General features: G+C 42.5%; 1 protein-coding gene across 3 annotated transcripts in view; it reads left to right on the top strand.

Annotated features, from left to right (window-relative positions):
• Positions 1-26,506, top strand: part of SLC4A4 (solute carrier family 4 member 4) — a 179,200-nt gene that overhangs the window by 126,609 nt on the left and 26,085 nt on the right. For all 3 annotated transcript variants that reach the window (XM_072336289.1, XM_072336288.1, XM_072336290.1), the window contains 10 exons: positions 1,983-2,070; positions 2,915-3,069; positions 3,513-3,626; positions 5,106-5,280; positions 10,127-10,260; positions 14,263-14,534; positions 18,269-18,339; positions 21,817-22,005; positions 24,318-24,431; positions 25,018-25,179. In XM_072336289.1, the coding sequence (XP_072192390.1) occupies positions 1,983-2,070; positions 2,915-3,069; positions 3,513-3,626; positions 5,106-5,280; positions 10,127-10,260; positions 14,263-14,534; positions 18,269-18,339; positions 21,817-22,005; positions 24,318-24,431; positions 25,018-25,179 (1,474 nt within the window). The remainder of the gene's footprint in view (positions 1-1,982; positions 2,071-2,914; positions 3,070-3,512; positions 3,627-5,105; positions 5,281-10,126; positions 10,261-14,262; positions 14,535-18,268; positions 18,340-21,816; positions 22,006-24,317; positions 24,432-25,017; positions 25,180-26,506) is intronic.

The raw sequence follows: 26,506 nt of genomic DNA, 5'->3' as shown, positions 1-26,506 counted from the left end.
TGATGGTAAGGTATGGGTGTATTTGGAAAAGCTCTTAATTCAGGAAGCTTTAAAAGTGTCTTGAGCAGCTGTTAGTTGTTTCTGTTTGAAAAAGGCTAACACGGAGCTTTCTGAAAAAATGCCCCAGTGATTTCCAGCTTTTGCTAAATTAGGTGAAACAGAAAGGTTGGTCTTCTCCCTGTGCTTTCTTTTGTTGCTAATTGCGAGGATGAGTCGATGTGACTTTATTTTAAAGGTTACTAGTAACAGATCAGCTTAGGATGTACACTGAAAATGACACAATCAGATTGGTTTCCATTCGGGTCCCGTAGGCCACTGATTGGTGGCCATTGCCTGAAATTTCCAGTAGAAGTAGCAAGGCCTTCCGAATAAGCCAGTTGGCACAACTGTGAGAATAGAGATGCGTGGTTTTTCATCTCGTAGCCATGATCCAAATCTTTTTCTGAAACAAATCTAGTAAGGAAATTTCAGGAAATCTGTGTTTCTACAGCCAACATGAGGTATGCAGCCTAACTGTTGGATCAGTTAATAGCTGTCATGTAAGAAATTAACTCCTGGTATTTTGTACTTCTGGTCAACTCATATTTTACCTACACCAAGAGTAGACTTACACCTCAAAAATCAAGCTGTCTCCTTAAGAACTGAGCTGTGACTGCAAACCCACCAGATGGGTTTATGGATCTTTGGTATGTGTTGTATGCTCTGAGTGGAAATTCAAGGCATACGAGTTGAGCTTTCATTATTTATAGCTGATACTCTATTTAGACTGATGGTTCTCCTTCACATGCGAGTAGCTACTTTAAGTGCTGAACCATACAGAGATCTCAGCCCCAGCAGAGCACCAGTAAGCAGACAGGTTGCTGTCTGATAGCTCTGGGAAATAAGTGTTTGGAGAGATGTAATTTATGGTAAGCAATGTGGACAGTTAAAAGCATGTTGCCACAGCTTTGTTCTTTTTGCTGGCCTGAGCGCTTACCTCTCTATCTGGAACTGTGTTGCCCTGCTTGTTCCATCTCTTGTGCAGAGAGGATGCTCAGGTCAGGGTGGAGCTGTGCAGAGTAAGCAGTCCTTAGATCTTCTGTCCCCTCCTACCTGTTCTTCAGCAGTTACATCACTGATACCGTCAATTAGGTGACTCTGGAATAGCAATAGGAAAATATTTAGTGCAGATGCCTTATACGAGTTTTAAAGAGCTGTAACATATGATTGAATAAATCTTAAGGAAGTGGATAGATTTTCTGTGGTGCGTAGAGCATGCAGTCTGAACCATGCTGCACTGGAACTTCATCTCTTGCACACAGTTAATTTCTGGATACTGGGCATTAGAAGAATGTCTTTTCTTCCTCCTGCACATTCACTGTTGGATGATATCTACTTCTGTGTAGGACTGCTGTAGTGCTCTCAAGACTGATTTTAATGTTTTCTGGGAGGAAAAATCTGAGTAGTATCTTGCTTGCCAGAGCAGGTATGATTAGGATGTAGAGTTCAACCTGTAATCCAAGTTACCTAAAGTACTTACATTGTTAGAGTGAAAGTGGGAAATCCTTACAAGTCCTGTCCACAGTGCCTCCTATGCATGCAGGGCCTGATTATTGGAGTTGCATAACTCCTACTTACCTAAGGGAGGTGACAACTCTGAAAACTACTGTGATGAATGACACTCCTGCAACTGCTGGTGCTTCATGTACTTCTTCCCTGGGATTTGCTGGGAAATTAAATATTGAAGTGTCATGTGGTGTAGCTAAACATGGTCTTATGGGCTCAGATAGAAATTGTCTAGAGTCATAGAAATTGTACCTTTCATGTCAGTGAGACTGACCACTGGCTGAGCTGCCACTGGCAGCTTCCAGACCTCTCTAACAAGGGGCAAAAGCTTTGTTTGTCTGTTTTGTTTGTCCGTTGACTTTCTATGTAGATCTGGTGTAAGGAATAAGCAGTTAATTTTTCTATTCTAAATTGGAACAATTGGTGTGTTTGGACAGGTTTCTCTTCATACTACTCGGACCTAAAGGCAAAGCAAAGTCATATCATGAGATTGGCCGAGCCATTGCTACCCTCATGTCTGATGAGGTACGTGCCCTTATGACTAGATTTTTGTTGGTCCCTTCCAACAGAACACTTATCTATTGTATTCTATTAATATCCTCCGTGAAATAGGTTCTTCTGGGATTCACTTCCTTAGCAGTTATTTTATTCAAATAGATTTGGACTTAACTCATGAATTTGTGCAGTGATGTACATCTTGTGTCACATTCCACAATCGTAGTAACCCACAGATGCACTCCAGGTAATTGCTGCACAAGTCTTATCGGATGTGCTGGCTTACCTACCCTCCAAGGAGTCCAAAGTATTTATGTAACATTCCACATCGCTGCTGTTTTTTTTTTTCTCTCTTCTCTCATCTCTCTCCTAGTACTAACACAAGGCCTTTCAGTAAAAATGGTTTGTATTACTCTTTACTATTAAGTAAATATTATCCTCATTTCTATTTCACAGAATTGAAAACAACCCCTTTCTAATAGAGTCAAGCTGATGAGAAGATATGCTCTTTTGTTGTTTTATTAAAGTATCTTTTCAAAGTATAATTGAAACTCTATATTCCTTGGATATATATAATTCTTCTTTTAAATGAAAGAAATGGACAATTGCATTGGTAATATTTTTGAAAAATAAAAACACAGCTTGCAAAAAATCACAAATGCCTTTAAGAAAGTATCTTTGTCATTAAATAACCAAAGGAAAGGGCTTTCCTGAGGTTCCCACACCCTTGAGCCGAGTGTCCTGAAAAAAATTTGAAAGGTTTTTGAGAATGAATGAGTTGATTTTGGTAGAATAAAACTTTGAAGTTGCCTCTGGCACTTGAGTTATAGAAGATACAAAGTTTTGCTGTATGGAGTCTCTCCTTTCCTTGCAGGTATTCCACGACATTGCCTATAAAGCCAAGGACTGGCAGGACCTGATTGCTGGCATTGATGAGTTTCTGGATGAAGTTATTGTGCTCCCCCCTGGGGAATGGGATCCAGCTATTAGGATAGAGCCCCCCAAGTCTCTTCCATCTTCAGATAAAAGGTAACATCAGGTGACAGGGCAGGGTTACCCCTGTGTGTCGGTTCTGAAAAAGTGAGAGGAATTGCTGTTGCTTGGGTGCACCAAGTTTATCAAGTAACTGCAGGGGGACCTGTGTCTGCATCTCTTTCTCTAGAAAACACGGGAGATATTTTCACATCTACCTTAATAGATTGTGGAAATGGATGTTCATGCAATTTTGTGCCCTTTGGGGCGGTGGTGCATGGATATGATGATATATAGTGGATATCCAGACACTTCTGATGTTCTTCCACTTTCTAACTTGATGCGTTTCACACTGGCTCCAGTAGTCAGCTTTCTAGCCTCCTTTATACAGCGTGGCTTCGGGAAAGGCTAATACCTCTGTAGTGGAACACTATGTGGATTCAGTTTTGTGGAGCCATTAGGTAATGCAGTGAGCCTGTTTGGCTTGTGTTCTTGCCTAGGAAAAACATGTACTCTGGTGGAGAAAATGTGCAGATGAATGGAGACACACCTCATGATGGAGGACATGGAGGTGGGGGCCATGGGGACTGTGAAGAGCTGCAGAGAACTGGCAGGTCAGTAATACACTGCTCAGTGTGTTGTTAGCTGGTGTGTTCCATCCAGCATGACAGTGTTTTCCTTTCAGAAAAATTCTCATCCTTTCAACTTTCCACCTTGGAATTCTGTTTCAATTTATGCAGGTTGAGTTGTAACCCTGAATTGTACACTGTGGTTTTGAGCACCCATCTTGAGACTATCTGAAAGGTTCTGAACCTAGTCTTGACAAATTATGAAGTGTCTTAAACAAGGCACTCAAAAGTGAAAAGTACTTGCTGGCACACTGCATGCTTGTGAACATAGACAAATTGGTAAGGAGTATAAACGTGACAGGTGCATTTTCCATTCAGATTGCTGGAAGTGCTTTAGCCATAAGCGGAGAAGCTCTGTTTTCAAGACGTTCCTGTTACAGTACAGTTGAACAGATAAAGGCTTTTATAGGGTATAAACACAGAAGGTAACAGAGCCTGAGGGCTTTCTCTCTCTTTTATTGCTCTATATGCTGCATAAAAGTCCACTAGAGCGGTAATGCAGTTCAGGAGGCTGTCAAACAACATGTTCAGCACTGCAGGATCAATACAATACGTAGATTTTTGTGTTGCTGTTGTAACCCCCCTCCTGTATATTTTTTTTAAGAATATTTAAATTATGAGGGAAAAGTCAAGTCTGAAGTTACACATTAGTGTGTACAGGACAATTAATAAATTGTGGTTCTGAATCCAAATGTAATGTGTGCCTGCCTGCCCCATATCTCTGTGTAAGGTCTGAACAGTCTTGCAGAGACACTGATGAGGGGCTTCCCAGTTGCTGTTTAGCTCAGAAGGCAGCTGAAGTGTGATGTATTAAATAGATGTTAGTTGTTGGTGGAAAACTGCGTGCAAGAGAATGAGGAGCAAAACAAAATTTTTTTCGTGTTGATAGAATCAGAGCTATGTGGAACTCCTGTGAGTTAAACATTGTTTTGTTTGGACTGTGCAAAAAGAATATGTCTGCAAGCAGAGCTCTCCAAGATGATTTCACTTGCTTGCATTTTTATTTCCAGTTCTTTTTGTGGTTAATAGTTTGAAGCATTTTTTCCATTTAGTATATTGTTTGGCTCACCCACTCATTGTGTTTGCCACATGGAGAAATTTAGGCAAGGATTTAGAGTGGAATTAATAGATTTTATTAGCTCAACCAATACAACTAGGGGGAAGAAAAAGCCACGTGAGCTTCCTGAACTGCAAGCTTTTGTGGTCTGTTTCAGCAGAAGTAGAGCTTGTGTTTCTGAAATCGATCTCTTTTCAGCAGCATCGCATCATGAAAGATATTATCTTTCTTACGACACTGTCAGTGATATCCCTGGACCATTGCAGCTGTGATAAGACTATTATGTAATGTGATGACCTCATTCCTTTCAGATCATCCTTCATTTCTGGCAGTGTTTCCAATTACTTATCTTAGTGACTTTTGCTGTAAAACATTTTACACAAGTCTCCTCTTGCTTGTCTTTTCAGATTCTGTGGTGGCTTAATCAAAGATATTAAGAGGAAAGCACCCTTCTTCGCCAGTGACTTCTATGATGCTTTAAATATTCAAGCCCTTTCAGCCATTCTTTTCATCTACCTGGCCACAGTGACCAATGCTATCACTTTTGGAGGACTGCTTGGTGATGCTACGGAAAACATGCAGGTTAGCAATAGCTTTCAGGGAGAATGAATAAATCAGAGCTGACTTGCCTTTTGCTATCTACAGTCAGAACTGAACTCTAAGTACAATTAATGGAGGTATGGTATGCTTTCACTGGAAGCTGGCTTTCTTTCTCTGCTGTTGGATGGCTGTCCGTTGAAAAATTGTACCATTACCTTAAATGGAGTTTGAAAGATGGCCAGGCAACAGAGAAAAACTTAGTGAGGATCCTTGCTCCTATATAGAGAAGTTCCTTGGATTACTCTCTGTGTTTTGTCTTGGTTGTACTGTTTCAGTCAAATTAAGTTTACGAAGTCTGATTCAAACTTTCCATGTCATCAGAGCATAGCGCTGTATTCTCTGCATGACTCGTACAGCTCTTAGCAATCTCTGGACTTCTGCCTCTCTGCTAAGAAGAAAACACTGAGATTAAGAGGAAAGCAGTGAATCAGGTGACGTGGCAGAGGAAAAAACTGAAAATTCTTTAGAAAGATGAATTCCACGATAATGGAATTTCAGATTCCGGGGAGGGTACTGTATTCCCAGAGACCGACTGGATCAGCAGTAGACAAAAGTAGGGGCTTCAAGGCATGGCTTAGCTACATATGAAGAGTAGAAGAAAGGGACTCTGTTACAGCACTGTTCTAGATTGTGTTTGATTGAGGCAGAGTTACGTGTCTTAGGATTTCTTTTGTTCATTTAACAAGGAAGTAAATGTAGGAATTTTTATTTAAATAGGTTCAGTACAGGCAAGTTGAATGTCCTAATAATAGTTAAGCTCATATTGACAGTGACTGAATTATTCAATTATGTAAATTTAATTTAAGCAAACAGAAAAGGGGGACACCTATCCGGAGCTATTGACTTCCCTATCGTTAATTACAGGCTAGAGTAAGATTCAAAGGCTGATGGAATGCCAGACATCCCTCCCCTTGGGTAAATATGGTTTTCTACTTCCAAAACTCAAATCTACAGCAGTTTTGCAAGAAACAGATGCACGACACCCAATCTTAAAAAGTAATAACAGCAAATGAATGCTGGATCCACTAGGGATTATCACTCTTCTATCACTGAGCAGCAGAGAAAAGCCTGCCTGCTCTGAACCTGTAAAAGGAACGATATTCAAAGTAGGGGGAGGAAAAGAAAATGTTACCTGATTCCAAATTCAGTGCATATAATTCCATCATTTGTGAGAAAAATCCTTCTTGATACCTTTGTATTCAGTAGGAATATTTATCAAGTTGGCAAAAATTGTTTTTGCACTGAAACAAACGTATAGTTTCTTAATGCTCACGTAGAAAAAGCTCAAGCAATTTAATTATTAAAACAAGACAGCTTGTATTTCAAGAACCTGGAGATGTCATTCATCTGAGAAATGGTAAAATGACTGCTGAATTAAGCAGAGACAATCCTATAGCTTGCACTTGGTTATACTGCTCAAATAGTACGTGTGCATTTTGCTCCTTTGTTTTGGCTGCTGAACCAATGGAAGAGAGAAATGTACTCCTTTTTGTTCCGCAGCTGCAGGAAATCACTACCTTTGGCACATGTTTTTCCAGCAGCAAAGTAAAAAGCAAAGATGTTCTCCATAGGGATCCTCTTGGTGGTGCTGCCAGATTTCCTTGGTAGTGCAGCTGCTTCACTTTCCTTGGGAGAATTTCTGCAGCTAGGCCCATAGCTTGCTTTGAAGCTGATAGAACCCAGCACACATTTTCCCACTCTTCAGAAAAAGGCAGGAACAGCCTGTTTTGAGCCCAGTGTTTTATTCTACATGTTGAAAAGGGAAGCCATTGATACTCTGTAGTTAAAAATATTACTTTGGTAGCAGGGAAGTCCTGGAGCAAATTTTAATGCAGTACAGCCATTTATGACACAAATTCAAGGGGAAGCAAGAAGCAAGCACTCAACTCCTGCTGAACGCTTTGCTCATTGATTCTCAGATATTTGACTGAGGAGGGAAATAGATTCTCAGATATTTCTCTTCTGACACAGCAATTTGCAGAGCTAAAATTGGCCTGTTCACGTGTTTTTGGGGCCCAGTTAAGATTTCTCTCCTGAACCCAGTTCTTATAGGTGCAGAAATGTTGAGAACTCCCACAGACTCGTAGCAATCCTAAGAATCAGGCTGCATTGTTCCTCTTGGGGTGTAGTGTCTGTATGAACAGCAGGGAGATTCACCAGAGAAAGAAAATATCTGCTGAGGTTGCTGCTGGCTTTGGAAAGTAAAACAGGTGGAGGTGGTACAGCTTACAAGTGCACGTAACAACCAATTAAATGTGGTGTTTTTTAATTATGTAATAATTTAAAATGGAAGCACTCTTCGTTTCTCTGAACAGTTCACTGGTGGATCAGAAGCTCAGCAAGCCCGGGCACAAACTAGCTTTTCTTTCATCATCTTCATTCAACAAACCTTCATTCACTGTCATTCTTTGAAAAGGCATTAGGTATAAAAGACTGCTGTGGGAGCCTGGAAGTGGTTTTGACTGCTGCTTTTCAACAGAAGAGAAAATGGTGTGATCCTTGTGCTCAAGTGTACCTGTCCCATCAATCTAAGTGAAACTTCCCAAGACAACCAATTCAAGTTATTCCTGCAGGGAGCTGCTCAGAGGAATGAGACTCCAGGTTCAGGTCAAGTGTTGTCCAAACCACTCTGTATTTCTGTAGTGGAAAAGAGTTCAGAAGTGTGGTTTGCAAGACGACCAACAGTGTGAGCTGCATGAGATCTTCATTCTCAAAAACATAGAGGAGGGAAACTAGCACAGGGCCAGACCTGACCCTCACCACAGGCTCCAGTGTTGTGAAATGAGAGTGAGAGAGCTCTTTATCACAAGCCATCTTCCCAGGATGTTTTTGTACTGACATTAACTCCTAGTTTACATCAGCTCCTATGACTGAGGAGCAGCCACCAAAGGTTTTCCTCCCAGATGTATTATCCTCATATAAAGCAGGGTTCTAGAGACTACAGCTCACTTCACAGTTTTCTGTTTCTGAGAAAAGACACTATTCTTAGCTGCAGACACGTGGAAGAATGTTGGGGAAAAGAGATTCCAGATGCGCTGCAGCCCGCACACCGGCCACAAGGGCCTTCTCTGTGAATAGTGCAGGAGGAATGAAGAGGGATCAGCTGTGCAGATGCCATTCCTTTTGTTAAGAGCAACTGTCTCATCCTCACAAGCCCCCCAAAGGCAGCGAGTGAAGGCTCATAGGCTCCTGTCTGCATCCCCTGTAAGACAAACTACGTAATCTTTGTATGAAGACTACAGGGCTTCGCACTGAGTAGGGCTTCTCAGAGAGTTTTCCCTTACATCGATCTATGCAAGGGCTGTGACTGTTAGTGATAGGCATTCCAGGTAGGATTTAAAGATGGAAAGATGGCATCTTGTGCAGAGGCAAGGTTGGTTGTGTTCAATCCTTTCACATCAATAGTTTTCTTAGATTGACAAGTGATTAACATGTGGCAGGAACTAGACAACTTTTAAATCTTCCTTGCCTTTTGCTTCTCTGCACAGCTGTCCTGCTGCAGCTTTACTTCACCAGCTTGATGCTGGTATGTTGAGATCATGTTTGTGACTAGAAAAATAGTTCCTCCTTGCTTCTTTGAAAGCTTGTGAGTAATTCAGTAGATGATTTTTTTTCTTCTGTACTTTGTGACATACTGGTTTGACTTGTAACAGCATCATACAGTGTCAACAGAAACTTGGGTCTCTCCAAGAAATGGAGGCACAAAACTCAAATTCTCTGTTACCACAGATAAGTCAGAAAAATGGCAGCCCGACCCTGCAGCTTGTCATGGATGGAAGAAGAATCTGTGTGTGCCTTTAATTGTGACTGCTCAGCAGTGCTCAGGCTGCTGATTCAGACACAGCCACAACAAGGCACATAAGTCTGTGCTTAAATCTTCACCTCATTGCTGAGCAAGGGTTGTCAGTTCAGGTAAGGGTGACAAACACATCTTAAATAAAGAGTCCAGGTCTGTGTACAAACAGATTAGTCTGGATAAGAGCAAATGAGGTAAGGTCCACCTATTTCTGCCATTTTTGTCTAATGATGGATGCTCTGTCAATAATCATATTAATAGCAAGAAAAAATGCTATTTATATTGCATAAACAGCTTGAGTTTTAAAAATAGGATTTGCCCAGCTATAGTGTTGATGAAAATCCAAGAACACATCAAGCACATACATTTATCATTCCCTAGTGAAGCTGTTTTGCCACACATGCCAAAGGTAATTGTAGAGTCCATTACATACAAAATTTATGACTTGCTGGTGACATCTGCTGAACTTTGGTTTCAGCAAAAGACTGCTGGATGAAGTAGCCTTGTTTGGTTTGTGTCTCACTTACTAAGAGTAATGTAAAAGCTTGGCATCTTGTTTATCTAGGAGAATCTGCTCTGTTGGAGGAAGGAGTGAAGAAAAACAAACCATAAAATCTGTGATGTTCTAGAGGATGTCAGGACTATTGTGTAGCCATGCTCTGCCCTGTCTGTTTGGGGAGCTCTGCAGATGTGTGATACAGATGATCTAAGAGACTATATCCTTTAGGTGGTATCTGAAAACAGTTTCCTCACTTTGTCAATGACAAAATACAATATAGTGTGACTAAACTCTGCCTAAGAGTTTAGCAAACTGTAGGGTTTGCTGGTTATCCCAAATAACTGTAAATCGTGACAGGTGAATAAATCTTCCTTTGTGGCTGCAGGAGAGGGCAGAGGATATTCTTCCCTCCACCTTGGATGTGTCAGCATACAGCAACCTGCAAGTCACCACTGAAGTGACTGATTTTCTCACAACAGTGCTACCAGAAAGGGTTATTAGCAGAACTAACATCTCTTCTGTCTCTACCGCAGGGTGTGTTGGAGAGTTTTCTGGGCACAGCAGTCACCGGAGCGATATTTTGCCTTTTTGCTGGCCAGCCACTCACTATTTTAAGCAGCACGGGACCTGTCCTTGTCTTTGAACGGCTTCTCTTTAATTTCAGCAAGTAAGTGAAAGGGTGGATAGAGGGAGGAGGGGAGGAATGTCTTGCACGAGTAAAATGCTAGCTAGGGAATGAGATGGCTTGTGGAGGGGAAGGAGGGGATTTAGTGTATGAAATGAAGCATCCATTTGTTCCTTGTTGAGACTGCAGTGCAATCATGTCTGGGATTTTCATAGGCACGCATTCCCAGAGCACTGCCCGGTGTATGGGGGCCTGTCTTGGTTGAGCCTTTTGGAAATACTTTGCCAAGGCTGTGCTCAATGGGAAGTCTGCAGTGCTTTCAGCATACTGTTCCCTGCTGACTGCTGTGCATATTTTCCTGATTGCTGTGTTTCCCAAAGGAGCAAAGAAAGCAACAAAATCACATAACAAAATGCTGCAGGTCTCAAGATTACCAAACCTTTGTTCCTAAGTCAGTATTCATTTGAAGTGTCAGTAAAGCTGGCAAAATATAATGAGTGCACAAAGAAATCTGCATATCATTCATTGACAGTTTTACATGCAGCACTGTTGATATTTTGAATGACATTTAAGAAATTGATAACTTTAAGTTGTACAGAAAACTTGCCAGATCTCTTGTGGCCTTCATTCCCCACATCAAGAAGATAAGGAGAGTTGACGGCATTGCCAAGATTTCTATGGCAGGACAAAAAAATTGAGAGCTTTTGGTTTTAAGGCATTGCTGTGCTTTATTTCAAGAGCACTTGCCTGTGATATGGAACAGCTTTTCTACCATTTGCAGTTATTTTTAGAAGAGCCCTATTGAATTATTAAGGTAAACATGGCTGCAGGTTGTAATAAGGCAGGAGACATGGTATATGTTTGTCTCTTTAATTGTATCTCCTTCATTACATTTAATCTGTGTAGGTACTTACTCAGAAATAATTGAGCGGATGCAGTATGACCGTGCCTTTCCTGTGAGTACTCTAGGTGTAGGAGGAGTCTTCTGAGGCACAGAGCCTCTGCTAGGCAGACAAGTATATTTGTATGTCACCACATGCACACAGGACTGCTTTGGTAACATTTGCTCAGCAAATTTAATTGATAATACCTGTATCAATGTGGTCCTTGTCTGCTAAGGTCCTGCAACTCAGGATGAGATCAGGTCTGATTCTCATCCCATATTGTTAAAGGTAGCACTATTTCTGTATTATAGGATTTAAAGCCAGGTTGGCATTGCGCTGCTCTCCAATCCCTGTTCAACAGAGCCTGCCAACACAGGCAGAGGTTCATCTTGAAGTTGCAGATGCCATGGAGAGACTTGCTGCACCTTAAAGTGGTGTACAGTTTCTTCCTGCCTTCCCTAGGGCTGCTGCTCTCCATGGCACTGCTTGCACGATTCTCCCAGTCAGCAGCAGAGGAGATGGACTTTGCAGCCTCTCTTTTCTCTTTGCTGGTACAGAGATGAGCAGGGATGAGAAAATGGAAGGATAATCAGACAAGCCTGGAGAGGAAAACTGTAATCTGCCTGCTGGTGAGATCTGTAGTGGGTCAGGAAGGGAGAGCACCTTTCTTTTCTTTCTTTGATGGCTATAAGTGAATAAAATCAGGAAGAGAATGAATAAAATCAGGAGCTGTTTGAATCTAGCTTACAGGTCTAAGCCTGGATGCTGTATGTTGAAGTTAAAAATAACAATATGGGAAAACATTTTCTATGGTTTTGGGAAGAAGGGGGTTATTTTTAACCAGAGGAGGAAATTTTGGTTATAAAAGCAATTGTCCTAACAACCTGCTTGGGCAGAAGGGCAGGATTTTTTGTGGGAGTCTTTCTCACAAGGAAATTGGAATCAAGTGCTGTGATTTTCAATAATGCATTTGTGGCTGTTCATATTCAGAACACCCTGTTCCCTGCTGGGAGCAAAATTAGAAAGCCTTGCCATCTACTGATTCATTTAAAGTGAGTGTGTCTGTATCTGTGCAGATGCCTAAGAAAGTTTCTACTGAATGACAGCTTCTTTCCCGAAAGAAATTCAAAATACGTCATGGTTGGGGTCTTCATTAGCAGCACAGTGCAGTTCTGTATCAGCCTCTTTTGCAGTGCTGGTCCTTTTTCTCTTCATCCTTCCTCCATCTGATGTAGCAAATCAGACATTACAACTCTGCTCTGAAGAATTTTGTTGACAGCATATAATAAAACACTTGAATGTAAATTTATCCTAAACTTGGTACTAATTAAATTAAAGAATTATGAGGACTCATGAACCTTCAGCAATCACCGTATTGAGCTGGTGGGTTGCCTGGGACTGCTGCTCCCATTTTACAGAGGGCTAAGGTGGAAAAAGCATTGCAGAGGCTTGTTTTGAATGCAGATGGGTGACAGTGCCTGAGTCTACAAGACACTGGCCCAGGAGGCTCACAGGAATGCATGGCACTGCCCAGTAGCAAGCCTTTAACTGGGACCTTGCCAAGTTTTCAGCATTTTCTCCCATTTTACAACTGCGAGGTTGTAGTTCCCCTGGTTAAGTGTAATTCTTCCTGTTCAGGATCTCTGCAGTTTTGTGCTGTGCACTAGAAGACTGTCTTCAAGCCCCTCTGTCTGCCAGCATTCCCCTGGTGGCAGGGTAGGTACTTTGGGGAGTCATGGAGCATGGCACTGAGCTGCAGCGGTTTGCTGCCTCTGGGCAAATGCCGAGCAAGAGCAGAGGCGTGTGAACAGGATTCTCTGTCACACCAAGTTGGAGGGAGTCTGCCCGCAGTGGGGACCTGAATACAGGGTGGGACCAGCTTGTTGCCAGCTCCGAGGACATCCTGTTTCGCCAGGTTACTCTGCCAGGTGTTTGATCTAAAACCATCCCCTCATACTAGGAGCTAAGCCATCCCTGAGGCACGTTCTGCTCCCTGGAGCTGACCAGCACTTCCCAATGCAAACAGATCTGTCTTCGGGGCAGTTAAGCAATTTTCTGCTCCCTCATGCCTTTGAGAGTGTCTTGTTCCTTTTGTGCTGTTATGTTTCAGAGCTGTGGGTGGTTATCTGGTGCAGCCTGCATTCCTAAGGTGTCTTGAAGAGGACTTTTGCTTCTAAAAAATTTTCTAAAGGAGATTCACAGGGAGCAGCATTCATTTAGTTGGGGGAAACAATGAAGGGATTCCTGAACTCTGTGGTCTCCTTATAGCTTTTGAATGCTGTCAGAGACCTTGCTCTGAGTCTTTATAGAGAAAATGCTCCTCCTCCTTGATCATCACAGCCCAGCAGGGCAGGGCTACCTGCTTCCATGGAGAAATAGCTGGGGCTGGGACCCTGCTGCCCCCTACTCCCTTTCCCAGAATGGACAACAGTTTTCCTTGGCAGTCTTACATTCTCTGCTTTTTGACTTTCTTTGATTTTTCTTTGGTCCTAAAAGCCTCCCTTTGAACTCAGTGCAGTTAGGGCATAGCAGACTCCCGCAGCAAACAAACTTCCCAGGGAGGAGTGATATGATTCACCGCATCATTCCTCCACAGCTGCCACATCCTGGCACCTAAGTTTGTCATCTTCAGCTTTGCATTTCTTTATCTGCTGCTGTTACTTTTCTGCAGATAACGGAAGGGTATGAGACATGGAAATGCGGGCTTCTGAGTGAGAAGCTTGGCAGGAAATTGCTTTTCTAAAGGAGATTTGTAAACTGTAGTTAAATCTGCAGCTGGTGGAAAGCTGTCCAACTGCTATTGGTCTGGGTGGCTGGATGCTTGGCCCTTTACAACTCTGTGTTTGCCAAGGGAGGATTTATACTCTGAAGACTAGAAAGAGTTCAAATTCATTGGTAGCATTTATTAATGGAAGCAGAAGCAAGAATGATCACTTTTGCAAGCTTTTCTGCTACCTCAGCTGTTAAACTGCATCGTGTACTTTTATGGAGTTGGCTGGCTGAAAACAGTTTAGCACTTGGGCACACTTTCACTTAATCTAAAATAAGCCCTGGTCCCAGAGGGTTTACATTCACCACTTCTCACTAGAAAGTGCTAATTCTGTATGGATTTTTCTAATCCCTGGTATTTTCCCTCCCTGCCTCCTCTGTCTTGTTGCAGAGACAATGATTTTGACTACCTGGAGTTTCGTCTCTGGATCGGCCTTTGGTCAGCCTTCCAGTGTCTCATTCTTGTTGCTACTGATGCCAGCTTCCTGGTCAAGTACTTCACACGTTTCACTGAAGAAGGTTTCTCCTCACTTATTAGCTTCATCTTCATTTATGATGCTTTCAAGAAGATGATCAAGCTGGCAGATTATTACCCTATCAACTCCGAGTTCAAGGTGGACTATATCACACGTTACTCTTGTGCCTGTGAACCACTGGGTCCAGGTAAGAGAATACTTTATTGAACCTTTGATTTGCAAACACAAGATCTCATTTGCTTTTATTTATTCATTCATTTATTTATCAGTTGCACTGTGTCCCAGATAATAGAGCAGTAGATTAATCCTTCTTTATCAGTTTTCTTCTGATATCTTATCTTAGCCTTGAAAATTTTCAAGCAGAAGGACATATTTTACCTGTGTGCCAACTGGAATTTCCTTCTAGCCAACCTTTCTGGCTCCGCTCATGTGAGTGCTGTTACGAGTGGAGAAGCTGTCTGCATACCTGTCTCCTCACAAACATATGGCCATTAGTTCTGAATGGCTTTTCTCTGAGAAGGCTGGGAAAAGTCAGAAGTGGTGTTAAGGGCACTGCTGTGGTGCTGAAGTCAATCCTGGTATCTGCTGTGTGGTCTTGACAAAGGACAGGAGCTGGATGTATTCAGGGTGCTGCCCAAACATGGGTGGTTTTGCACTTCCTGGCTGTGCATATGAGTGGAAAAGCATGAAGAAGTCCTCAACAGAGTGGAAGGGAAGTGTATCTATCAGTTCAGCCTATTACTAGAGTGTGGGCTGCAAGGCAAGTGTAGCCAAAATATGTATAGGTCTGGTAATACAACCAGGAACAAAAGGTTACAAAACAGATGCCAAACAGAAGTAATGTTGACTGTTCTTCCACCAATGAGAACTGAGTAAGCAACTTGATTTGTACTCAAAGTAAACATAATATCATCTCAACATACCAGTCAAACAGGAAAATAATCTGGCTGCTGCTAGCTGCCTCTTTGCAAAAGATGTTGGAAACTGGACACTTGCATTAGCTACTAAATGCAGGATCACTGCAAGCACTTCAGTGTTGGTCTGACTCTGCTTCTGTTTGAATGGCAGAGTGATTTCTCTCCTGGTGGCTGAGCAGTTAGTCTAATTATGTCTCTGTCTAACCATGCAATGCTGGATAAGTCTCAAATTTCCAGATAAATGCTTAGGGCACAGACCCACTGCACAGGGCAAATGTGGTGGTAGAGCTGGAGTGTGTAGTTTCATTTTGTAAGAGATTTGTGCCCAGAAATACAATGCCAATCTCTACCTTCATAAGCAAGTGGGGGAAGGATTAGCATGCATTGTTTGATAAGGTTCACAAACCATTGCTGCCATGATTCTCTTTTCATCTTCTTTGTCTCCTAGCCAAATGGTAGCTTCAGAGGGTAAAGATGATTTGAAATCAAATGATTCCCAAAGCCTTGCTTGATGTTTCTACTCCAGTCCCAGCAGAGTTTTCATACTGTGGAAGTCCAACTCTGTGAGCACCTGTGCCCGTGTAAACACATACCTTTATGTCTGTGTGCCCTACTTACTTTAGGCAGGGCTGGGCCAGTAGTTGAACTGAGGCAGAGGTGTCCTGAAATGGAAGGTAGAGAGGGATCGGTAAATGCTTTGATGGTCTTGAGACAGTAGATGGATCCCACTGGCTGCATCATTTGGGGTTTTATCAGGAGGGTGGAAGTTGTCACCATCTTCATATACTTCTTCCTTAGTTTTTCAACTAACACTGAATAAACTTTGAATAGGCAGAGTGAGCACAGAATACTGGATATAATGTCAATAGTCTGTCCAGACAACCATCTGGAACTTCATTTCAGACGCATAGACCTGTGTGGGTGTGTGGTACAACAGGCACAGAGACTTTCACAGTATGAGTAACGTCTGCATTTCAGAATCATCCTCAGAAGTTGAGGATGATTGGAAACAGCAGACTACCTGGGAAGAGAACAGCAAGATGATTCTGTATTTAAACTCAGTCTGAAACATGCTGGAAAACAAGAGTTCTATGCATGTGCAACTGCCAGGGTTAAGGTGTTTTTTTAAGGTATTTATATACAGGGTTTGTGGCAGTAGGCAGACCCTTTTGGTATTCTCATCTGTTGGCTGGTGACAGTTTGGCACCCCTGCAATTATGCACGTGTCTGTGTAGCTGTGTCTTTGCACAAACCCAGAGAGCATCTTGCATAGGTTTGATTCTTACTCCTTTTAAAAAAACAGGTTTCCACATCAGCTGCTTGTCACAACTGCAGAGGAATTTCTTTCTTCTGCCATGCAGCAGGTAGCAGCAAAGTCCCCCATGCACTGATTTAGGCTTTTAAAGTTGTTTTTCATTTCTGTTATTGAGATTTGGCTGTATAGTCTGCGTTGGTACCCAGTCTGTGTTGCTCAGTTTCTGCACTGTACTTTACACACACCCACACACAGGGGCCTCAGCCCACAGAGCAGTATCACCCCAGCCCCATCACATGCTCTGGGTTGGGCAGCCCGCTCACATGGAAGCTCTCATAGGTGTTCACACAGATGTGTTCTGCTAAGGGGGTGAGAAGGCTGCCAGCCTTACGCCTGCAATAAGCTGCAAGCAGGGACCAGGCTTGGGTAAGCACAGGATGTACCAGCACCAAAGATGCCATACCAGCAGTCAGCGTTGCTCCACCATAAAGGTGGGAAGAAAACTTTATTCATTTAGGACTGAATAGCCTTTAATTAGGGTGTGAAATCAATTAAGACCTTACTATAATGCCTTTGAAATCACGGATGGGATTTTTATGTAAATAATTACACAGTGTGTCATACAGAGACTTCTCTGTGATCCTTGTACCTCCAGTCTGTGTCTTTGAGTAACATGCACTGTTTTACAATGCAAGTGGAAAAACCCAAATGCAGAACTACACTTCATTCACTTTCTCATTATAATCCACATAGCAGCTATTTAGACTGGAGTTGAAAGATTCACAGCTGCATAGAAATTTTCTCTGTGTGCCAGCAGATAAGTCAGAAACAGCAAAAGAAATCCTCTGCACTCTTATGTATTCTGTGGAGGGAGAGGAAAAGGAGAAGGTGATGAAAAGGTAGTGGAGAGGACAAAAGAGGAGTGTTCTTGTGGTACCAGGCAGGAATACAGCAGAAAATGAGGCAGGGAGGCCCTCTGAGGCTGGAGCATCTGGCAAAGTGTAAAGGCCGGGTGCTTGAACATAAAAGGGGCTCAATAGCTCCTTCAGTACAATGATTCTTACTGAATTCCTCTTCTTGAATATGCTCAGAGTAGACGAGCTTCTCAATACTAAAGGCTTTCTACCTGATCTATGAACTGTATGGAGAGGGTTTTGATTTAGTTGGAGATGTCAGAAAAAGAGAACAAAACACTGTAAAAAAGACTCAACTACCTCTACTCAGACTTCCTGTCTCCAGAACAGGGGTGCATCAATCTCTGTGCTCAGTTCCATTCTTGCAGCATGGCTTACAGTTCGGTTCAGCTTCTACTCTCAGGTGTTGACCTCACTGTTAAAACACTTGGGCTGTGCAGGCATTTCTGTACAGAAATTTGTTGGTGCCATTGCAAGGAAGATGCCAGCAGCAAATCTCTGGTAATGCTTCCAGGCATGACAATGCTGATGGTCTGGTAAGAATCATGAGATGTTACAGAGGTCCAGAAAGGCTGCCTGTAGTTAGTGGTGTTCTACTAGTTATCTAGGCCTGGTTACAATTTCAAGTATAAAAGGCACATGCACTTACTCTTTCTCCAGTTAAATCAATGTGCCCTGTATGGTATTTTAGTGAAACTTCTATAGTGTTACCAGACATAAAAATACTTATGAAACCTAAGTAATACAGGAGGGACATAACTGACAAACCAGTTTGTTTTTATTCATTGCTGTTTTGGCACCATGCTCTCAGTATTCTTTCTGTTCTCTTTTGCAGATAATAGCTCATTTTTTAACAGAACGACTGTGCCGTCAGTTGAGGGGCCATTCTATTCCTCTGCTGAGATGGTAAGTGAGGCTTCCAGGAAGGCAGGCTTTGAAAACATCAGTGTGAGGTTTGGTGGATGTGAAAGAAATGGGGGCTGGCATCCCTCCACGGCTCATACTTTCACTCCACAAAGCGACAGTATTTAAGCAGCAGGCCAGCCACAAGAGCAAAAGAAGCAACTTTTGCTATTTATTGTTTTTTTAATTAAACAGAATCAACCACTAATCCCAAAATGGTGGAAATTAAAATAGGTATTTATTCTAGCAGCGCTGTTCCAACCTTCAGATGGGAACATGTCCTCCTGTAACCTGGCTGCTTTGTGACCATGACCTTCCAGTGTGCTGACGTAAAAATAAAAGCTTGCATAGTTGAAACTGCAGACAGCTCCTAGCTCTGCTCTCCTCCCTGTGGTACAACAGAGCCAACGGTTTACACCTTGGTTTTATTTCAGTTATTCCTTCCAGTGATATTGCTTGCAAGTGCAGTTTGTGGGCTTCTCTGTAGTTTGGCTGAAAGTTTGTTGCCTGTTTCCCTGATGTACTCCATTTCCCCACTTTGTATTGTACTTCTCTGCCTCAAAATACAGCTTTGCAAGAACAGGGACAGTGCAGTTTTTAAAGGCTGTAAGGGCCATGTGTTTCTGCTGTGCCATACAAATGGAGCAATGATTGATTGCATCCTCACACCAAAACTCCCACTTTGCCTCAAACACTGTAAAATAAAGTTCACTGCACTTCATCCTCCAGGGATTTCTTGTAGTATTGCATACAGAATGCCATGTGCATAACTGGATATCAGCAGTTCCTTGCAAATGGCAGCCTCTTCCTTGCTGATGGAGCTGTGTGTGCTGTCAGGAAGTGAATGGCTCTCCTAGGGATTCCATAGTATCCTTGTGTGCAGACTGTGTCAGGAGAATTGTAGCCAGGATGACCCTGTTTTCCAACCCCCCCCCCCCCCCCCCCCTTTTTTTTTAAAAATGTAATTTTTCTGGCTTTTCCAGATCTCCCTCAAGTAGCAAACTCTGGATGATGATGAGAAAGAAACAGATCTTGATGGGTTCAGATATCTCTGTGTTTTATGCATAGGAGGCTGAGAGGCAGAGTAATAACTTTGTGCTGAAGAACACAGGTTCTCCTTTCTGCATTTCTTGTAGGACATTGCTCTTTCTGTGTGGCACCAGGTGGCCCAGCAGGAGGTGGCAGCTTTCTGATCTGGACATGCTGTACAGGGCTCTCCAGACAATAGAAGTGAGGCACAAACATGAAGGGAAGGGCATCCCCCAAGGTCTCTAACAGGCTGGCAGCAGAGTGAGGAAACAGAAGCATTCTGATGGCCATGCTACACCTCATGTGCCCTTTCCTGCTCCTTGCCTTCCTCACTGCCCTACCTCTGTCAATTTGCTGTGCTTCCTGAGCATCTGAGTTCACTGCTCCTAGAAGGGATGCAAGTGAGGGCCTAATTGTTCAGCTGCCCGTCACACAAAATAACACTTGGGGAAGTGATGAACAGCCCCAAGCTCTGACACAATGCCAGCCGTCAGGATGCCTAAATCGCCCTGTCAAGAGGAGAGTGCCGGTTGCCACTTGTGTTTCATTAGCAAGAAAAACTGTTCACGTTATTTATGCATTTAGCATTTGATTGTCAGTCTCAGGAGGTGAGGGGCATGCATTAGAGGATGGCAAAGCACTGAACTCAGGCCTGGAGACAAAAAAAGAACTCAACAAGTTGCATTTTCAGAGTGTCCTCTTCTGAAACAGTGATCTTGGCATCTTAGCCCTTCTCCCCCAGAGCCCTGTTTTGTGACACCATTCCTGCCACCCAGCAGGGCCAGGGGCAGCTCCCATCAGACTCAATTGTATCTCTTTGGCTGATGTTGCAGAGTGCTTTGGGGGCATGCTATACCCACAGCAGCTGAACTCTCCTGCTTTAGCCCCAGTCCCTGTCGGGGAAGTGAGCCCCAAGTAGTACTGGAGTTTCCAGCTATTTTACATCTGCCAGTTGGCCCTTTGTTCCATTCTACCTTTGGTACAGCCAGCAGTCTCAAATCTGCTGCCAGTCAAATGGTTGAATGGCTATGAACCCTTCCACGAGGGACCACTGATGCATATATGTAGTAGCTTTGATGGAAAAGGGATACCCTATTCTTTTTGCATTTTGGTATTCCAAACAGTAATTTTGACTATTGAATGCTCCTTGGGGTTTATTTCTGTATCATGAAAAGCAGAAGTCACAGTGCTTTAACTCTGTAGCAATAGGACAGATCAATGTAATGGGAAAGACATTATAGCAGAGGTGTGATGACAGAAGGACTGGTACAATAGAAAGGTGCTATAAAGGAAGGGAAGAACGTTGCTCACCTGTATTATAAGATTCTAGGTTTGTAAGGAAAACTTTGCTTCACCAAGGAGGGATCTCCAGAAAGAGATCCTACCGCAATGGCAGTCAGCTCTTAAACGGGGTCTCAAAGAGGTGCAGCCAGGCTCCTCCCCTTCTTGTTGAGCAGCTAAATTGCTTCCACCTGTGCTCTTAGGGCTGATCGGGTCCTTTTCCCACGTGCTCAATCAGTGGTTCAGGCCATGACTCAACAGTTACCATACAAACTCGGTGGGAGGTATGTATGCAGATGCATGGTGTACAAAATTTGCCCCCCAAACTTTGGGTTTTCTCATCTCTACCCTTTGCTGCAGTCCAGAAACTAACAGTCAGGGCAGACCTATGGAAACCCCACTGATGTAGGACAAGTTGCTGCTGCTTTGTGCCACAGAGAGACACAATGCTGAGAGAGCAAATGTATCATCACTTTGTTAAATATAAGAATGCATAGCTGTTTTTTCTGTTGTTATTTTCTTCTCCCTTCCACCTCCTGCTGCTATCACCATCAGCACAATTATGCCTCAGTTTAGCTAAAGCCCCTTGAGTTCACAGAATCTGCTGAGGAACTTGTAGTTGATTACATGTAGCTTCAGAACGGTTGATTACCATCCATGTTTGGAGGTATACACGATGTATTTTTTCAGTACACCCATATGAACAAGATGCGAATAGGTTAGACATGAGGCCATGAAGCTTTAGTCTTCAGCAAGAACCTTAGCTAATTTGAAGAGGTAGAATGTAACTTTGCTCAACTCCCTAGCTGAAAATTTGGAATGAAAGACCGTCTTCTCACAGTGAATAAACAGGGAAGTATTTTGTTGTTGTTGTTTTAATTTAAATATTAATTCTCTATCTTATGGTTCCTGGGACAGTTATTTCCTTCCTCTGAGTTTTCATGCAGAAACAGAGCAGTAGAAAGTAGTAGAAAGAAGTTCAAAGGTTGCACCATCCTCTTTCTGGGTTAAAATCCATCCTGTTTGCCCATAAGCACAGGGATTTTTAGGTTCTGCTCCATGCTTCCTTTTTCTTCCTCCCTTCTTCCTGATGGTCCATCTCTGTGCCTGCTCTAACACAGGCAGTGTTTCAGTGATCATGGTTTCATGGAAATGTTCTTTTTTCTGCAGTACAACACCACCATTGACTGGTCATCTCTGACAAAGAAGGAGTGCTTGAAATATGGAGGACACCTCGTGGGCAACAACTGTGGATATGTCCCTGATATCACCCTTATGTCTTTCATCCTCTTTTTTGGCACTTATACCTGCTCCATGGCCCTGAAGAAATTCAAGACTAGTCGCTATTTTCCAACCACTGTAAGTCTCTCCTTTCACACTAGCAGTTGGCTTCTTTACTCTTTCAGAGTGCAAAGATGAGCCATCCTTTTGGTATAGCTGTCACATGGGGGCAGATGCTTTCCAGGAAAACCAGGTTGTTTTTGCTGCAATAAAAACATTATATTGGTTAACCAAGGCATATCATGGAATTGCTTAGCCTTTTTTTTTTCTCAGTGTTTCTGGAGGACACAGGCAAGTTAAGAGAAGATCTAGAACTACAGTCTGTCACTGGAATGTAACAATGATTTTAACAGTATAGAAGACAACGCTTCCAAGCAAAGATGCCCAATAAAAGATGTGCAATAATGTGATTCATCAGTCTCGCACAATAGTAATTTAGACCTACATGGTTTCAAGTGGCCATTTTCAGTGCCAGACACAAAGTTTAATGTATATAATGATTTTGTTATAGAATGTATGGATGCTTTACAGAAATCGTAGAACCAAATGGGACAATTAATCAACGTCAAAAGGTTTCCCTGCTTACAGCTAGAGGAGGGAGTGTTTGCTTTGTTACTGAATAAAAATGGGTAAGCTAGTTGTCTGCATTGAACAGGAGAACAGACACATCTTTTGCATTACCAGTAGCTTTTGAAATAGTCAGAAATCAGTGCAAAAATGTTTAACTCTGTGACAGCCCACATCTAGTGTACCTGATATGGTAGGGACTTGAAACAGGAATTCCATTTCTTCTCTTAGGATCAGATGCAAAATAGGGATAACCTTTGAAATGATTTAAACGTGGTTTTGCTCAGACTTCCTTGGACTAGACGATCTTGCAGGTCCCTTCCAACCTTGTGATTCTGTGATTCCAGCCAACTTATGTGCATCTCTCAGGTACATCTGCTTATTCTGTCTCTGCAACTGAACTTACCATGACAGCTGTTAAACACGGAGGGGATAAAAAACAAACAGCAGGCCTTTCAGCTGTGAGGAGTTCACTTGAAACATAGTGGACAAGCAGCTCTGCCCTCTCCAAGATATTCTGCCTTTTCCAGTTTCACCTGTTTTCTTCTAAAAGAAGACAGCGGGTTTCCTCTTGTGGCCAAATGATATGTTTGTGTAAGACTGGTCCCCTCTTTTTGGCATTCTGACACAATGAGATTTATCTTGCAAGGATTTTACTGTTCTGCTGTGTTACAATTGAACCTCTATTATTTTTAATAAAAAAGAAATGAATTCCATCCAACCTGGAATTCAGCTCAATTTATCTGTAGCCATGTGAACCCGGGAGGCCTAGAAGGAACATGTACAAAAAAATCACACAGAGTTACAGACAAGGACAGTGGGGCCAGTCTAGTTTAGTTTCAGGGCCCAGCCACGGCAGCTTCATGTTGCTGTATTCCATTGTTTTCATTAGACTTGCATTCTTTAAAATATACAGAGGCTTAACCAAGATGCTCCATTTCTCTTGTCTGTTTGGGTAAATTTTAGGTAAATTTACTACTTGAACAAAAGATAATGCCATTTCAAACTGCAGTTCACACAGAACATCACATCTGTCACGGAAATTTGTTTTCTCATCTACTAAAGGGAAATCCGTGACTATTTCCATTGTCATTTCCATTTAATCTTTTTCTTCCCTTTCTCTTTTTTGTTTTTCCCTAAATGTGTATTGAAAAAATCAGTCCTATTAAAAGAATAGTATCTGGGCATAGCACAGTATTTTATACTAACCTTCATACCTTAGGAATCCTGAGATGATGTGGGAAGTTCAACTTGTATAAAAGAAACAGCCTCTGTCCCTGAAGAGAAAAACATGATTATGAGAATCAGAAGGCAAATAGGAGGCAATATTAAGTAATGTGTAAAAATGTCACTAATTTTTTTTGTTTGTTTGTTTCATTTATAGATATTCAATATCTGTTAATGTTGGAAGCTGACCTTAAAGTCTCAGTAATCAGGGTGATCATAATGAAAACTTATAAGATTATTTGAAAAAGAAACAAAGCTGAATTGTCTCAGAATTCTTCTCAAGATGTTAAATAGTTCTCAGCGTTACTTTGGCAGTTTGACTTGTCAAAGCAATGAACAGGCAATCTTCTTCCTCAGGCTTGTTTTCATATTTCCATTTGGGCTTAATTCTTCTGCTCTCAGACAAAAAAAAAGCAAAGCAGCAAGGCACATTTGGTGGAAATGGCGTCAGACATTACAATCTACACCCTGGTTTCTACAGAAGAGGGAATGATTATTTTATGTTCCTACCTAAGAGTATCGTGTGGTATCTAAGACATGGATAAATTGGTGTTTCATAGTGGTAACTAACCATACTGTGTCAACTTCTGTTTCAGGCCAGGAAGCTCATCAGTGACTTTGCCATTATCTTATCCATTTTGATTTTCTGTGGAATAGATGCCCTGGTAGGTGTGGACACACCAAAACTAATTGTGCCAAGTGAATTCAAGGTATGTAATTGTCAACTCATTTTGTGGCTTTTGGAATAGGTTCTCTTTTACACCCAACTGCCCTGTGTAAAATTACTTGCCCTCAAAACAGGAAAGCAATCAGCACCATTTAACTTCACTGTTATCCTTTTAATGAGCATTGTTTTCGTTGGCTGATCTCCTAAATCCTACCTCCATACTTGGAACACAAGCCTAGCTTCTCTTACCTCCTTTGGGTGTAGTTTCTCATATCCAGGACTCACAAGCTTGTGTTATGTGCACAGCCACCTCAGAGACATTCCCCTTACTCGGGTTCCTGGAGGCATTTCAGAGAAGCTGCTCAGAGCAGCTGGCACATTACTGGCACATTCCTCATAGCTCCTCTTGTAACCTTGCTGCTAATCAGCTTGCAAAAGCTGGCCCCCAGTAAGCAGTGCTTAATTTTCAACAACTTTTTGTTGCTTTTGACAGGGACAATTAAATTAGCACAAACCTTAAGTGTCTCTAGCTGTTTGTTGAAAGGAAAAGCCCTGTGCATTTATGGCATGATGACGTCTGTGCTATATTGTTGCTCTAATACATGCTTTCCTTTCCTTGCCCTTTAAAGCCAACCAGTCCCGAGAGGGGCTGGTTTATCCCACCTTTTGGAGGGAACCCATGGTGGGTGTACCTGGCAGCAGCCATCCCTGCATTGCTGGTGACTATCCTCATCTTCATGGACCAGCAAATCACAGCCGTCATTGTCAACAGGAAGGAACACAAGCTCAAGGTGGGTGTGCTCTGTGATCTGCATGTGTGCAAAGAGCTATCCCATGATTTTTCTGTGCTAGAGATGGAGGAGGGCCTGTGGCAGTGTTAAGTACACAGTGTGGTTTAGCATGCAAGGAAAAGAAGGTGGCCACAACAGATCGACCACAGCACCAGGTAAAGATCTCACTCATAGAACAGCCTAATTGACGGTGCAGCATGAGCCATAACTGGAAGAAGTAGAAAAAGCTGGACAGGTGGATTTTCCTGCCCTTCTTTTACCCTTGAGTATCCGCTTATGTCACCACATTACGTGGGAAGAGATCGAAAGTTAACTGTAGGATAAATAAATTGGCGTGCATTTGTCGTAGGCAGCTCAGGTTTGCTACTGGGAGAGCCCGTGTGCTTGACAAGTCCTCTTCTCAACCTGAGCAATGACCTGATTTTTCTTTGGACAGCACTGCGTTACTGTCTCCAGGCCAGAACTTCTCTGATCTAATCAAAATAGGCAAAGTTTCCCTAGATGTGATAAGCTCCTGTTACTGTGCTTATTGTAAGGCAATTGCAGGTCAGTTTTCCCAGCAGTCAGCAGAACAAAGTCTCTGTCATGGCTTTCCCTGGGCAGGCACAGCACAGCAGTGTGGCTGTCAGCCACTCCAGAGAAGAACTTCTAGTGCTAAGGTAACTGCAGGAACCCACCTTTAATGGATATGGCAAAGGATGGTCTACGTTTGGCAGCTGTACTGGTGTTATGGTACAGTAAAATATGAGAAATAAGCTGAAGAGGTCTTAGGTATGTCAAAGGCATAACCCCAATTGAATGTTATTTAAAGCTTTATATCTGCTGACATGTAGCAGCCTAAGATGTAGTTTTTCAAATAAACTTTCCAGACCAGCGCTGTGCACGTTTTCATGCCTGTAGGGTTTTTCCCTTCCCTGCATGGTCGGTTCTGTTGAAACACATTAAACTCCTGTAAAAGAAATCTCTCCCTTTTTGCAAACAGCACACATTTCAAGTGTTCTAACCCATGACAGCAAAGACTCACTCTAAATGCAGGTAGTTCTGGGTTATAGTTTTGATAGCCACTTCAATGTTTATACTGAGAGCTGCTGGAAATGTAGCTCTCCTGTACATTGAGCTCCTACTTGAAAAAGAGGAGGCTGTTCCATATGGTCACTTCATAGGCATTAGGCAACCAGTGTGATTTAACACTGACTTGGAAGACCAGAAGGGCACAGGAAAGGTTTGTTGTGCAGTGTGAGGAATGGTGGCTGGCTTCTGTCTCACAGGGCTGGTTTGAAATAAACCTCAGAACATTGCTACTTGCCATCTGGAGCTGGACAGATAA

The sequence above is a fragment of the Excalfactoria chinensis genome, chromosome 4, assembly GCF_039878825.1.
Source record: "Excalfactoria chinensis isolate bCotChi1 chromosome 4, bCotChi1.hap2, whole genome shotgun sequence".
Lineage (NCBI taxonomy): Eukaryota > Metazoa > Chordata > Aves > Galliformes > Phasianidae > Excalfactoria > Excalfactoria chinensis.
The sequence above is the reverse complement of the archived record's forward strand: the minus strand, read 5'-3'. Positions and strand labels throughout refer to the sequence as shown.